The sequence below is a fragment of the Eufriesea mexicana genome, unplaced genomic scaffold, assembly GCF_001483705.2.
Source record: "Eufriesea mexicana isolate 0111107269 unplaced genomic scaffold, ASM148370v2 scaffold1653, whole genome shotgun sequence".
Classification (NCBI taxonomy): domain Eukaryota; kingdom Metazoa; phylum Arthropoda; class Insecta; order Hymenoptera; family Apidae; genus Eufriesea; species Eufriesea mexicana.
In genome coordinates, this window is record NW_016909884.1 from 819,883 (window position 1) to 836,214 (window position 16,332).

The window sequence follows — 16,332 nt, forward strand, 5'->3', positions numbered from 1 at the left end:
ATGCCAGGGTCCAATGTTTCTTCAGCGGAGAACTGGCCGAGTTGGACGCTGCAACCGTGAATCGATCGGTGGCTGGGAAATTTATAGAAACGCGTTGAAAAATGGTCAAGGACCGCAGACGGTAACGATTGGCCGGCGAATATGCGCAATGCAAAACGCGAAGTAATAAAAGCACACGACGTGGAAACGAACAGAAGACGTGGAAGTCGAGGACGTCCCGCAGGAGGTCAGCAAAGGCCTCACGGAAGGCCGGATCGGCCACCCGGCTGGCCGTACTATAAATATTTCATGTTAATCGATATACGTGCACACGGAAGTGTGTCATGCACGTTGTCCTATGACTCGACACAATGCTCCACATACGGCCTGCGATCGTTCGTCGAACGACCTCGAGCAAGTCGAACATTTGCCTCGTCGTTTCTTCTTTTCCTCCTCGCGAGTTCCTGGATCGTGGCCGATTTCAGGTTAGATCGATGCGAGATCCGAAGGGGGAGGTAAGGATTGGAGGTTCGAATCTGCTGGACGATATATGCATAGGACGTATATGGTATTATATACGCGATGGACTATTTTTCTTGAAAATGTGTCGCGACGACTGGCGCGGAAGGCGAATTGTCAACGTCAATTCGCGGTACTGAAAAAGTCACGACTGAGTTCTATTTGCGTGTTGAAATCGTCTACTGTCGGCTATAATCGGTTAAAGATCGCTTTCTGTTCGACTTGTTGGTTATTCTTGGTATACAGTATAGTATCGATGTTTCGAGGGTTTGGTTAGGGACACCTGTGGGTGAGTACTCTTCGTCATGTTACGTAGGGATGAGAAATATTTGTCTTTGCAGTGTGTTAAAATTGAAATGTAAGATTACCTGTCGTCATTTGATAAAATTCCGAACATTGATATCGATTAATATATTGAATTTAAATTTTTAGTTGTAGGATTACGTGTAGATAAAATGGCACTTTCAGTCGCCATTTTATAAAATTCTGAAGATATTAATTAATTTGAAATTTTAATCTTCGAATTTTTATTCCTCTCTGACGAAAAATTTCATTGCAAGATTATGTGTAGATCGCAGCTTCAGTCGCCATTTTATGAAATTTCGAAGACTGATATTAATTAATTTGAAATTTTAATCTTCGAATTTTTGTTCCTCTGTAGCGAAAAATTTCATTGCAAGATCACGCGTAGATCGCAGCTTCAGTCGCCATTTTATGAAATTCTGAAGACTGATATTAATTAATTTGAAATTTTAATCTTCGAATTTTTATTCCTCTATAGCGAAAAATTTCATTGCAAGATTACACGTAGATCGCACCTTCAGTCGCCATTTTATAATATTCCAGTGACTGATATTAATTAATTTAAAATTTTAATCTTCGAATTTCTATTCCTCTGTAACGAAACAACCCTCTAGTGCTAAGCATTAATACTTCCAGACGAAAGTTCCAATGTTCCAGACATTTCGACGAAATTTATGCTACTTTTTAGATATAAATATAATTATATATAATTGCCTTCGACTTTTCATTAAGATTATTATCACCTATAATAATATTCATTTAACTTCACGTCGTAGATCGGTAATTCTAACGTTGATACAGGGATACAATTTCGGACAAATTTTCCCTCGTTTAGATTGCACCTAACCCCTATAGTGTCAAGGTTAATTACCACAAGCCTATTCCACGATAGCATGAATTTTGCAAAGCACTATAAACTACCAGACTAGTATATCGAGGAGCGAATTTGCTTTGGAACTGAAGGAGATACGTTCATAAATTGAAACTCGATTAATGCGATGAATTAGCTCAAGGTCTAACACAATACGCTCTTATGAGCCAACAAAAGTTATGAATTGACTTTGATCATGACGTACATACACTCGTACAGATACTACGTTCGACAACTGCAATGTTTAAAACGATATGGTACAAATAACAAAGGGAGAATTTCAGAATAATAATTCTACGACGCATACGACATTTATTACACATTTATCGGAGATACGTGCCGTGGTGGCGCTAGTGAGTTAAGTGGAAAGTCGTTTCGCGTAACAGAACATAATAAAACACTATATTTCCAATCAACGATGCTTTCCACTAATATTTTACGTTATCTATGCAATATTTGTGCAATTCATCGTTGATTATATTTATATATCGTTGAATTATTTTCTAATTTTAAACTCCTATATTACATATCAAGAGCACACGTAAACGCTCGAGGAGTTACCATAGATATCGCAATTTATTTTCATTGTATCCCTTTTCCATTATTATTATCAACGACGTTACACTCTCCGAAAAATCGATAACGCGTTAATTAACGCACCAAATATTCTCACCCCCGTTTCCCCCTAGCCTGAATTCGGTTATTCACCAAATGGCGGAACGCGGGGCGGAATTTGTAGCGAAAGAGATCAGCTCGCGAACTCTCCGCGCTTTTCATCGCGTTTCCCTTCAATGGAACGCGAATTTTCACTCTCGCTTCGAACGCAGCAGCGACTCGACTTTCGGGGTAGTTTCAGGGGTAGTTTCAGGGGTAGTTTCGCCGGCCACGGTACTTTAATACCCGGTGTCGGTGTATACATCCGTGTCCACGGGACGAATCCACGTTCGATCTATTTCGGTGGAGTCACCTCTCTGGATCGCTTTTAACGCCAGCCAAACGGACCTTTGCCATTTTCGAAGCCTGAATGGCGGAGTGGCCGCTATATCCGCTCAAGTTTCAGCGGGGTTCGTGTCGATCTTTTTATAGCCCGACGAATCCGTGACTTATCCTCGCTATACTGGCAAAAATATTTTCGTGCTCGCAGTTCGCGTGCACTCGCGAGACCCGCTGCTATTCTTCGTTGTTTACCTGTATAATCGTCGATCGTTCCCGATCCTCCCCGATCTTTCTCGACCATCCACGTCCGAGACATCGCGAGGATCCGCGGTTTTAACGACTCCAACTTCTCCAATTTTTTTACGACCCCTCCATTACCCGTCATAAATTTCCCAGGACACTTTCCCGGCGAAAATTCTAATCGAACTGTGCGCGCGGAGGCGAGTGGGAACTTTACGAGCTCATAAATATGGCAGCGCGGATCAGAGGAGAGAAAACGTTTAAAAACTCTCGCTGATAATTAACGCTTCGAAGTCTCTCGGATATTTCTCTGATATCGGTGTTCCTTTGCAGAGTTGCTGGCGAACAGGACGGGTCACATGGTGGGCGACTTCGAGAAGCTGGGCCAGTTTTACAACGGCTGTCTGGGATTCAAGGAGAAGCCGGTGAATTTCACGCCCGGTAAGTCTGAGTTTCCTTGCTTTTTCGTTGAGAAAGGAGATAGGCAACGAGTCGTTGACGGAAACGACGCTGGGCGTCGTTGCGTCGACGAAGCTAACGACGCTGTTTCCGCGCACGATGCGTCACAACCACGAAAACGAAACCGTTCCCTGCGACCACCCCTTCGAATCGAGTTTGGCACGGAATACGAGGACCATCGCGCGTCACGCACCCCCGCGACTTCCGGTTTCCGGTCTCCTTCCAGCAACGCTTCCACGCGAGTCCGATAAGTACCCTGGAATGACTATGACAAATTTTTGTTTCGCGTTTAGTGTAGGCTGTTTAAAATGGTTTCTAGAGTTGGGAAGTTTATGGTAATTTTTAGGATGGGAATTTAATTTTTAAATTGGGGATTTCTTATCTGGGGATCCGCCCTGTTGAATAGCGAAGGCAGTCGTGAAATTTCTTGCTGGGTGCCTTCTTCTGAGTATGCCGAATTTTTAGGGGTACTGAGCACTTGGGATGTTCAGTTGGGGTTAATAAGGCGCAGTTTCGAATTGTATTTACAGTTTATTACACGATTATGATTTGATTGATTGATGTGGGTGTGTTTTGTATGTCGTCTTTGCCTTCTGCCGTTTTACGTCTTGTGTCTTTCGTCTTTCGTTTTCTGTCCTCCGTCCTACGTCTCTGACTTCTCGTTTTCGTCTCTCATGTGTTCTGTTTTACTTTCAATGACCATCTAATGTGTTCTGTTTTACTTTCAATGACCATCCGATGTGTTCTGTTTGACTTATAACTGTTCTAATTAATAATCTATTGTTCGCAGAGATAACGCGCGAATAAAAATTTTTAATGACGTCGAACGGGGAAGTGGTGGGGGAAATTGAAGAATTTGCACAGGAAAATTTATATGATTTCGATGTTAAATTCCGCACGTGCCTCGGAAAATCTATAATTGCTGGAATATTATTCCATCACATTCGAAGCTAAAATTAAATTATTAAATATGGGAGAAAATTTGAAATTGGAGGAAATATTTGAATTGATTTAACGTTTTATAAATTTATTCTGCGTGAAACAGATATATCGTGGCAAGCTGGAATTTAGCGTCTCTCCAGTCTACAAATCGTGGCACTAGGGATTAATTTCACCAGATTCGAATTAACCGCGTCTTTATCGCAATGCAGCTCGGTTACAAAATGGGGACTCTCGCGGGAAAACTGGCCACGATATGGAGACATATTTTGATCAGTATAGAAATTTTTATTATCAAATTTGAGCATTGCTGATTACGAATTCCAAGTCAAAAGTAAAAGATGCCAAACAAGCGGTACCAAAATGGCGGACAGTTACTTAAAAGTCACCAGATTGGGCCGAAACTTGGTATCTACGTGTTCTCAAAATCACCGATTACGAATCCCAAGCTAAAATGATAGAAAACAAAATGCCGGATCCAAAATGGCGGAGAAACGTATTACAAAATTATTACATCGGTCTGCAATTTACATTTTCGAATTTTCCACGTCCCCAATTACTAATTCAGGCTTAAAATTACAGAAAACAAAATGGCGAGTTCAAAATCCTAGATAAAGTAAAAGATGCCAAACAAGCGGTACCAAAATGGCGGACAGTTACTTAAAAGTCACCAGATTGGGCCGAAACTTGGTATCTACGTGTTCTCAAAATCACCGATTACGAATCCCAAGCTAAAATTATAGAAAACAAAATGCCGGATCCAAAATGGCGGAGAAACGTATTACAAAATTATTACATCGGTCTGCAATTTACATTTTCGAATTTTCCACGTCCCCAATTACTAATTCGGCTTAAAATTACAGAAAACAAAATGGCGAGTTCAAAATCCTAGATAAATACGTCCCAGAAATGTTATATTAACCAAGAACCTGGTATTTTTAAATTTCCAGGCACGTTTCCCAAGCCCGCGAATTTTGAATTCCCAGAATCGCTATACCGAAAATTCTACGCGAGTTGCGGGAACCTGTACGAGATATCGCGGTGTCTAAATCGAGAGGAGGACTGGAATAGTCGCACGTGTTGCGTTTCGTGCCGCATCGTGTGCGACACGTAGCACGAAAGCGTAATCGCGATATATTTGTCGCAACGTTCATTCATATATTCAATCGTCGACGCAGATGTTCCATTCTTTCGCCTCCTTTCCTCCCCTCTCGCTTCGGAATTCCCTGATCGATTATTCATACGCGTGGAAATCGGCAGGTTCGCATGACCAGCGAATCTCGCGTCCTCGATCATGGATCGAAGCCTAGTAGCAGCCGCATCGATCCTGGAAATTCGTACACGTGTTCCGACGCAGTTATATAGTATTTACGAACGATGTCGCGGCCATATTTTAAGCGACTCCCTCGCGAGATAAATATTTCGTCAACCACGGTGTCTTTCTCGGCCATTTGTTCCTCGCGCGGTTGGTCCACGACTATTCCCTCGAATTTCCTTGCCAACGAAAATTCCATCACGGGAAGTATCTCGAGACGTCCATCTTCTCGCTCCAGCGCCACGATAGCGGCTAACGACGTTGGAAATAGCCTGATTCTGGCCTCGACTACGCTTTTCATCCGATTTTCGATATTTTCGGTTAAATATCGGAGCCTCGTGACACGTTTGTATAATATAATATCGTAAGCTGAAGAATTCTAAATGAAATAGGTTAGGTTTGGCAGTAGGTAACAAATATACACGTCTAATTGATCGTAGTATAGTTAGGTTCGTTCAAGATGAATCCTAGGTATGCTTTTCTACAATCTATTCACCCTTTGTAGTACGATTTAATTCTGAAAAATGGTTTATTGGAAAAACATATAAATTTAGCTGATCGTTGTGTGGTACTCATTGTCACAGAATGTGTGGTATGAGTGTGAGGAATATTTGTGTGGAAGAGTGTATCTGTGACGAGTATGACAGAGAGTGGCGAAGAAACGATCAGTAGGTGAATGACAGTCATTACAAATAGACGTTGTGTGCGAGAGAGTCCTCGAGAACTTATATCGCAGTTAGAAGAGAATTTATTTAATTACGAGATTTAGTTATAATTTATGTTGTGCTGTTATTGTGTTCAATAAATCTTCTTATTAGTTTATACATTCACTCACACGCTGTATTATTATTCCACTCACAAAATTAAAATTATTATAGTATCGTAGGCTTAAGTATCCTGGATGGAGGAGGATCATAAAAGAGACTAGAAATGATATAATATTTATTTATAGAAATAAATATTTATAGAAAGGCCTTTAAACCTACTATGCTACAATTATTTAAACAATTGTAGTAAAAACTAAGCAGTAAAGTAAATTCTACATTCTAGTGATATGGGGCTGATCCCTTCCCTTGGGTTTTGTCTTTTGTCTCCTGTTTTCGTGAGACATCCTGTGACCTGCGTGGCCCTAAACAGACCACTTCTAACCGTTCGCCCATTCAATAAAGATCTATACAGTTTTTCCACCGTTTCCACTGACAATTGCTATAGAATTTAGATAATCAGTGAATAGATTAATCCAATGGATATAGCACTGTGTGGATAGCTATACTCAGTACTGTATTGTCAATTGTCAATTTTTCTATTATTATTATTATTATTGATATATTCGTTAATCATTTTCCTTTGCGTTATAACCCCTTTAACATAAACAGTTTAAGTTATCACAAAAATTTCTAAATAGTTACATTCCTCACGAAACAAGATATATTTTGATAGAAAATTTGTCTCCAGATTTTTTGGTTTTCGAGATGTCCTCAAAAATATACTTTCAACCCCTAGCTTCGAGTATTTAGGGTGTTTTCATCCCTTTAATATGAATGATGGCGGATGAAAAATAGTACGTGTCGAATATTCTTCTGAGAACTATCTCTCACTTAAGTTTCATCAAATTCGGTATGTGCGGGTTGCATATGTTTCCTCGATAGATCACTCCTGGATCAAAGAAATTCCGGACACGGATGACGTGGGATCAATAAACGTTTCCCAGTGTTCTTCCGTTGCACATTATTCGCGAATCGTTGCATTAGGTGCTTGGATTGTGGATGATCTAGCGTTTCGTACGGTCCTCGTTCGTTTTTCGGCGGACACAGTAGCGCGAGTCAATAATAGCCGACACCGTCCACCGAATATCGCTGTTGCACTGCTTCCTCGAATTTCGTCTATTGTCGGGTCGAAGATGAAGTTTCATAATTGAATACTGAACCATTCTATCTTCCACTGACCTCGCTCTGTGGCACGGGGTTCGCGAGAATCCAGTGATACGAGTCTATAATATCCGGCGCTCGCTATCCTTGTCTCTACTTTATTGTCTTCCTCGTGTACGATTTCCGAGATTCTCCGTTCTTTCTCGCATTCTTTCGCGAGAACGACAATCGTTTCCAGGTGTGAAAGGGGGGAAAATAAAAGAATCGGGAAGGTGGAGCAGCGAAATTTTGACAAATCGTACTTCAATGGCGAATCGAATCTGTTGTGTCGCTGGTCTCTGAACTTCAATTTAAAATTGTACAATGGGGTAAATATAGAAAAATGTAATTGAAATGTTCGGAATTGGAAAGGTGGTGAATGTGGATCGTAATACCTTTAGGTGTTATGGTCCACGTAACACCAGAGATTTGGGTCATAACATCTTTAGGAGTTAGGCCTTCTATAACACCAAGGATTTGGGCCATAATACTTTTAGGAATTAAAATCTCCATAACACCAGGGATTTAAGTCATAACACTTTTAGGAAATAGGGTCGCCATAGCACCAGGGATTTGGGTCATAATATCTGTAAGAGTTAGGATCTCTATAACATCAGGGATTTAAGTCACAACACCTTTAGGAAATAGGGTCCCTGTAATACCAGGGATTTGAGTCATAACACCTTTAGGAATTAGGGCCTCTATAACACCAGGAATTTAAGTCATCACATCACCTTTAGGAAATAGGGTCCTCATAGTACCAGAGATTTGGGTCATAACACCTTCAGGAAATAAGGTTACCATAATATCAGGGATTTGGGCCATAACACATTTAGGAAATAGTGTCCCCATAATACCAGGGATTTGGGTCATAACACCTTCAGGATATAGGGTTCCCATAATACCAGGGATTTGGGTCATAACAGCTTTAGAAATTAAGGACTCCATAACATCAGGGATTTGGGTCATAACACATTTCGGAAATAGTATCGCCATAACACCAGGGATTTGGGTCATAAAATCTTGAGGTGTTAGGGCTCCCATAACACCAGGGATTTGGGTCATAACACCTTTAGGACATAGAGTCCTCATAATACCAGAGATTTGGGTTATAACATCTGTAGGACTTAAGGTCCCCATACCACCAGGGATAGTGTCCCTGGAACACCGTCTATTTTCTATAACACTATAAACATTTTTCCAAACACCATCACCGATACCCCACCATTTGATGTATATCCAAATCCATAAAAGAACACCATGGTCATAGACTACTGTTCATATAATAATAATCATGTAATAATTCACTTCACTCGCCGAAGGTCTACCACGTCGATCATCGTCTTTGATCTAAGCCTGCCAACCATAGTAATTCATTACAACTCGGTCAGTGGCATAAAACCAGCGATTCCAATCACCTGAACACCGGAACCGTGCAGAACATGACGGGTTTAGCTCCGGATCATCGACCTATACATACGAGTAGTCATTCAACAACGACTATCTTATCCTATTCATCGTTCCCGTCACACTGGCGACCATAATCGTTGCTCTGGTCGATGGATTTAAATCGCAATTTCGTCATAGACAGTAATTATTTAGATTAAGAGACTCTTCGACAGTTTCTCTCGACAGGAATTTTCAAAGTTATTGTTGCACTTTTTTCATTTATAGTTTGCATATTTCAGCTGGAGAATGTAGAAAAGAGTTGCGACTGTTGCGTCGAATGGTGGACAAATTTTACAACACATACACGCATACGTGATGTGCAAAATCTGACTGGCAACCACTATTTGGTGCACGTCGTGTAACGCTGGTGCAGTGGTACATGACAAAAATGCAGCAGTTAGTTTAAAGCACTGTAACTTTGCGACAAAAAATCGTAGCTTCTTGATTTCTGGTTGGAATTAAAGGGGAAGGCTTGAGCTTCGTATTACTGCAAACCGTACCTCTGAAAAAAATTTTTCGGCATCCCTGCGTTTTGTTACATTTCGCAACTTTCGATGGGAAAAATATACCCTTGTATTTGTGGGGTTAAAATGGTGAGGGTACGTCGCATCAAAAATCACAATATTGTATTTAAAAAGGGGTTTTCAAGCTTTATTTCGAAATAAAAATCATTGACCTACGATGATTTCTCGTGGAGTTATCGGGAGCTATAGTGGTCAATTTTCGTCCAAATCATTTAGCAGTATATAAATAGAATTCTAATATATATTTCGAAATAAATTTTGTCTTAGTATGTAAGCTTTAATATGTTTAAAAATCATCCCCAATAATGGGAACATTCCCTGTTCCAAATAATTTGCGACATAATGACACAAAAGCGATTAAATATCAACCCCTGCGTGACATAATAGTACAAAAACGATTAAAAATTTAACCCTATACGACATATGGTACTCCAAAGTTACCTAAACCATAGAAACACCCAAACCATAGAAATACACAAACCATAGAAACACTCAAACCATGGAAACACTCAAATGATAGAAACACCCAAACCATAGAAACACTCAAACCATGGAAACACTCAAACCATGGAAACACTCAAATGATAGAAACACCCAAACCATAGAAACACTCAAACCATGGAAACACTCAAACCATGGAAATACTCAAATCATAGGAACACCTAAATGTTAGAAACACTTAAATCATAGAAACACCTAAATCATAGAAACACCCAAACCATAGAAACACTCAAACCATGGAAACACTCAAACCATGGAAATATTCAAATCATAGGAACACCTAAATGTTAGAAACACTTAAATCATAGAAACACCTAAATCATAGAAATACCCAAAGCATAGAAACACTAGAACCATGGAAACACTCAAACCATGGAAATACTCAAATCATAGGAACACCCAAATGTTAGAAACACCTAAATGATAGAAACACCCAAATGATAGAAGCACCCAAACCATAGAAACACCTAAATGATAGAAACACTCAAAGCATAGAAACACTGAAACCATAGAAGCACCCAAGTGATAAAAACGCCTAAAGCATAGAAACACCCAAACCATAGAAATATCCAAATGATAGAAACACCCAAACCATAGAAACACCTACAACATAAAAACACCCAAATGATAGAAACACCCAAACCATAGAAACACCTAAATGATAGAAACACTCAAAGCATAGAAACACTGAAACCATAGAAGCACCCAAGTGATAAAAACGCCTAAAGCATAGAAACACCCAAACCATAGAAATATCCAAATGATAGAAACACCCAAACCATAGAAACACCTACAACATAAAAACACCCAAATGATAGAAACACCCAAACCATAGAAACACCTAAATGATAGAAACACTCAAAGCATAGAAACACTGAAACCATAGAAGCACCCAAGTGATAAAAACGCCTAAAGCATAGAAACACCTAAACCATAGAAATATCCAAATGATAGAAACACCCAAACCATAGAAACACCCACAACATAGAAGCACCCAAATGATAGAAACACTCAAACCAAAGAAACACCCACAACATAGAAGCACCTAAATGATAGAAACACTCAAACCATAGGAATACCCAAACCATAGAAGTACCCAAACCCTAAACAATTTCCAAAAGAAAAAAAAAAAAAAAAAAAAGAACAGAAAACCAATCGGAACATTGAGAAGTTAGTCTAGAAATGCATTTAGCGAGGTCCCTGGCGTGTAAATTTTCGGGGTTGGGAAAACTCCGCGACGCGAGTAGGCGAGGAGGCAGGTTGGTCGTGACTCTCGCGTCATCGCAATACGACCGCACGCTTTAACCCAGAAAGTCAATGTAGGCGGTCTAAGAATAGAAGCGAGGCAATGTTGGCTACGGTGGAGCCGATACCGTACGGCCGACAGTGCGATTAATCAATCAGTATCGGCGCCAAATCGTCGGCCGGCAGCATTAATCAGAGATGAATTCAGCGGAGCCTCGTTTCGTCGAAATATCACGCTGGAACTCTGTATCGATGCTTCGTCCGAGCGTATCTCCGCGATGGAGATCCCTTTGTGCGCCTATGATTCATTGTATTTGCGAATTTCCATGCGAAATATACGATATACCTCCGTACTGCTCGCACGAGCTGCGAATCTGCGCGAAAAAATCGCTAAAAAAGGAGGAATAACAATTTTTCACTCGAAGCTTCGTTTTCGAGAAAAACGAATTTCGAGGTCCTTTTGATGCTCGTGGACTAATCGAATTTCTGTTTGTCAGCATTCGGCTGTTACTCATGTTTGTATGCCTGTATTTGATCAGTCTTATTTTCGCATATTTCCACTCATTTTTGACAACTTTCCCATTCCCCAAAGGAATTTTTCATTTCCAGGCGATGACAAAAATGGCCTCTTTTTAACATCCTTCTTTGTATCGAATTTGCCTCGTGTCGCAGTTTTCTGTTAAAGTCATTATTTTATTTACCATATCTCCGCATCTGTTATTACTTTTCTTTTTAATTTAATTTCGATGATTTCGTGGGTGAAGATGGAGGGTTGAATTTCACCTAGTGTCATTATATTTATTTCATTTACAGTAATATAGGTGTTTAGAATTTATGTGAATTTTATTCGTGTTAAGTCAAAGATCAGGATTGGTTCATGTGTACCTGATAGATGTTTAACCTAATTTTCCTTAAAAATAAAGCTTTCTTTTTCTTATTTTTATACGTAAAATCACCGCATATTTGGCGACCAATTTCTTATAGGTGGTAGCTAATTGGTCCATAAGTACCTGATAGATGTTTAACCTAATTTACCTCACAAAAAAACGAAGCTTTCTATTTGTTATTTTTATACGTAAAATCCTCGCTTTTTGGCGACCGATCTCAAACAAGTTGTAGCTAATAATTGGTCCACAAGTACCTAATAGATGTTTAACCTAATGTTCCTAAAAAAAAAATGAAGCTTCCTTTTTGTTATTTTTATATGTAAAATCATCGCATGTTCAATGACCGATCTCGTATAGGTCGTAGCTAATAATTAGTTCACAGGTTCCTGATATATGTTTGACCTAATTCTCCTCAAAAACAAGGCTTTCCTTTTTCTTATTTTTATACGTAACATCATCGCATTTTTGGCGACCAGTCTCAGATAGGTCGTAGCTAATAATTGGTCCACAAGTACCTGATAGATGCTTAACCTAATTTTCCTCAAAAACAAGGCTTTCCTTTTGTTACTTTTGTAGGTAAAATTATCTCAAATTTGGCGACCGATCTCAAACAGGTCGTAACTAATAATTGGTCCACAGGTACCTAATATACGTTTAACCTAATTTTCCTCGAAAACGAAGCTTTCTTTTTCTTATTTTTATACCTCCAATCTTCGCATGTTTGGCGACCGATCTCAAACAGGTCGTAACTAATAATTGGTCCACAAGTACCTGACAGATGTTTAATCTAATTTTCCTCAAAAACAAGGCTTTGTTTTTGTTATTTTTATACGTAGAATCTTCGCATGTTTGGTGATCGATCTCGTATAGGTCGTAGCTAATAATTGGTCTACAAGTACCTGATATATGTTTAACCTAATTTTCCACAAAAACGAAGATTTCTTTTTTGCATTTTTATACGTAGAATCATCGTTTGTTTGGCGACCGATCTCAAACAGGTCGTAGCTAATAATTAGTCCACAGGTACCTAATATACGTTTAACCTAATTTTCCTCAAAAACGAAGCTTTCTTTTTCTTATTTTTATATCTCCAATCTTCGCATGTTTGGCGACCGATCTCAAACAGGTCGTAACTAATAATTGGTCCATAGGTACCTAATATATGTTTAATCTAATTTTCCACAAAAACGAAGATTTCTTTTTTTCATTTTTATACGTAGAATCATCGTTTGTTTGGCGACCGATCTCAAACAGGTCGTAGCTAATAATTAGTCCACAGGTATCTAATATACGTTTAACCTAATTTTCCTCAAAAACGGAGCTTTCTTTTTCTTATTTTTATACCTCCAATCTTCGCATGTTTGGCGACCGATCTCAAACAGGTCGTAACTAATAATTGGTCCATAGGTACCTAATATATGTTTAATCTAATTTTCCTTAAAAACAAGGCTTTCTTTTTCTTATTCTTATACGTAGAATCTTTGCATGTTTGGCGACCGATCTCGTATAGGTCGTAGCTAATAATTGGTCTATAAGTACCTGACAGATGTTTAATCTAATTTTCCTCAAAAACAAGGCTTTCTTTTTCTTATTCTTATACGTAGAATCTTTGCATGTTTGGCGACCGATCTCGTATAGGTCGTAGCTAATAATTGGTCTATAAGTACCTGACAGATGTTTAATCTAATTTTCCTCAAAAACAAGGCTCTGTTTTTGTTATTTTTATACGTAGAATCTTCGCATGTTTGGTGACCGATCTCGTATAGGTCGTAGCTAATAATTGGTCTATAAGTACTTGACAGATGTTTAATCTAATTTTCCTCAAAAACAAGGCTTTGTTTTTGTTATTTTTATACGTAGAATCTTCGCATGTTTGGTGACCGATCTCAAACAGGTCGTGGCTAATAATTGGTCCACGAATACCTGGCAGATATTCCATCTAATTTTCCTCAAAAATAAGGCTTCCTTTTTCTTCTTTTTCCTTATTTTTATACGTAGACTCGTCGCATCATGATCGCCAAGATCGAATTCTTCCGAACTAGCTCGGTTTGATCGACAGCGAGTATTTTCGCTCAAAGAGGGATTCTTGAAATGGGATAATCGCGACGTGACATGAGATACGTATGCAAAGCGACGTGACGAGAACCTGTTGGCTGTGCCGGCTAACCTGTCCTATTGTGCCGATTGTTTGCTCGAAAATATACCGGCAGCTGTTGGGCGCGATCGATTGGATCGCGGCCGCTGAATGTTTGATTAAACCGTGATTGAACCGACCGCTGTTACACTCTAGCGAAATTCATTTGACTCGTTTACACTGCACTTATTTCCATCAGATTTGCGGCACGAGCCGACACGTCCCAGACCCTTTTCGGGCCCCTTCAGTCATCAGCCATCATCGGCATCTCAAAAATATTTTTCCTCAGATTTCGCACACCAAGAAACGTAGAACGAATTATTTTTCTTCGAGATATATAGGATTTTACATTTCTTCCTTGAAAATTTATACCTACTTTTTGGAAATCGACTATGATCATGGATAGATCGTTACGTAGGTAGGATTATCGAGTCGATATCATACTTAACACTAGAACTAGTGTTACAATGAGTAGCTACATATATTTGGTACAAATGAACATAATTACAGTGGTACGAGGAAGACGATTAATTATAAATAATGTAGTATCGCAGAATGCCCACCTCGTGTGTAGGTTACTTTGGTTTGGAAAGTCGCGAGGGTTCGAGGGCCAGGTCATTTTGAAAAACCCCGGCGATGCGTCAGGTCCTTAGCATGACCATACTTGGTCGTGTTGGGGGAGACTTTTTAGGGAATATATAAAGAAGGCAGAAATGGTTAAGGGACGATTCGTGAGAGACGATTCTTGAGAGACGCTTCTTCTTGAGAGACAGTGCTTGAGAGATAGTCAAGCTGGGTCAGTGATTGCAATCGTGTTGTTAGTTGAATTGTGTCGTTAGTTGTAGTCGTAAGAGTTTAGTTGATATATATATCTATTCGTAGTCTTTACCGTCACCGCACATTGTATTATTACTTTATGTTTAATAAATAGTTTTATATTATTTAACAACCACCCATGTCTCTACAATAATTATGTTTCTATCCGAATTTAAGTAATCATAAATATCGTCAAAAGAAGTTCTTATTATAATATTGTCAAGAAGTTCGTGCAAATTATAAAACTAAAATTTCTGAAATCCCATAGGTAATTTTAGTGTTAATGAAAAGTATCGATGGGTATTGAAACTTCAAATCGATACCTGCCCATTTCTTATTTCTATGAGGGTATCGTTGTTCCCTTGTTCCTGGCTAAATATCAATATACCTGGCTAAAATATCAATACCCAATCTGCACATAAAAATTTCGATATTTCTGTACCTTCGAATTTTGTAAATTTTTCGATATCCATTGCTCCGACATTTCGAATAATTAAAACAACGATAAGGGCAATACGAGGCCGAAGCAGGTGGTAGAATTAAAGCATTGATGGCGAATCATCGAACAGGTATCGATACTTCCCATACCTACGTTTTCGATACAGTTCGTCAGGACGTCATAATTTAACTGTCAACATGGACAGATGTCGATCAGACATCGAACGAATCGCTATCACTGACCCGAACGATAGACAGACACGACAATTTTAGCATCCCTATGCATACTCTCGGGGAGAAACGAACACGGAACAAACGATCGCGTACAGTGACGTAGAAAAAGAAAGCAGGAGAGAATCCTCTTACCGCTTCATAATGCAAGGTAGAGCCACGTGACACACCCCGGGAATCCCCTGGCGGCCTATCATTCAATTCCACGTTAGCTTCTTACGGCTGGATCGATGGCGGTTACATAATCGATGCCCGATACCCTTCGTGACCGTGTTTGCCTGGAAAACACGGCCCTCGAACCGTTTCCGGCCAGAGGTGGAGATCGATGGCAGTCGCGATTTCAAGAAAGACCGCGGCAGGAATTTATAGCCCGTCTGTCCTTGGTTCGTGAAATCTCGTTATCCATCGATTGCCGTCCGTCTGCACGAGAACTTCGCTGAGAAAGCTTCCGTTCGTTCCCCGTCATCGTTCCTCGTTTCGTCCTCTCGTTTTTCCTGCTATTCGGCAGGGACAGAGACAGAGAGATAGATATGCCGGTTTCGGTGTCGTCTCGCGGATATTCCGCTGGGAATGCGAGCCAAGGCCGGCATCATCGAGGGAGAAGAGCGATAACGCGGACCTTGGAAAGTTGGAAGAGCG

General features: G+C 39.7%; 1 protein-coding gene across 2 annotated transcripts in view; it reads left to right on the forward strand.

Annotated features, from left to right (window-relative positions):
- Positions 1–16,332, forward strand: part of LOC108548960 (endothelin-converting enzyme-like 1) — a 193,008-nt gene that overhangs the window by 51,785 nt on the left and 124,891 nt on the right. For both annotated transcript variants that reach the window (XM_017902120.1, XM_017902121.1), the window contains exon 5: positions 3,182–3,289. In XM_017902120.1, the coding sequence (XP_017757609.1) occupies positions 3,182–3,289 (108 nt within the window). The remainder of the gene's footprint in view (positions 1–3,181; positions 3,290–16,332) is intronic.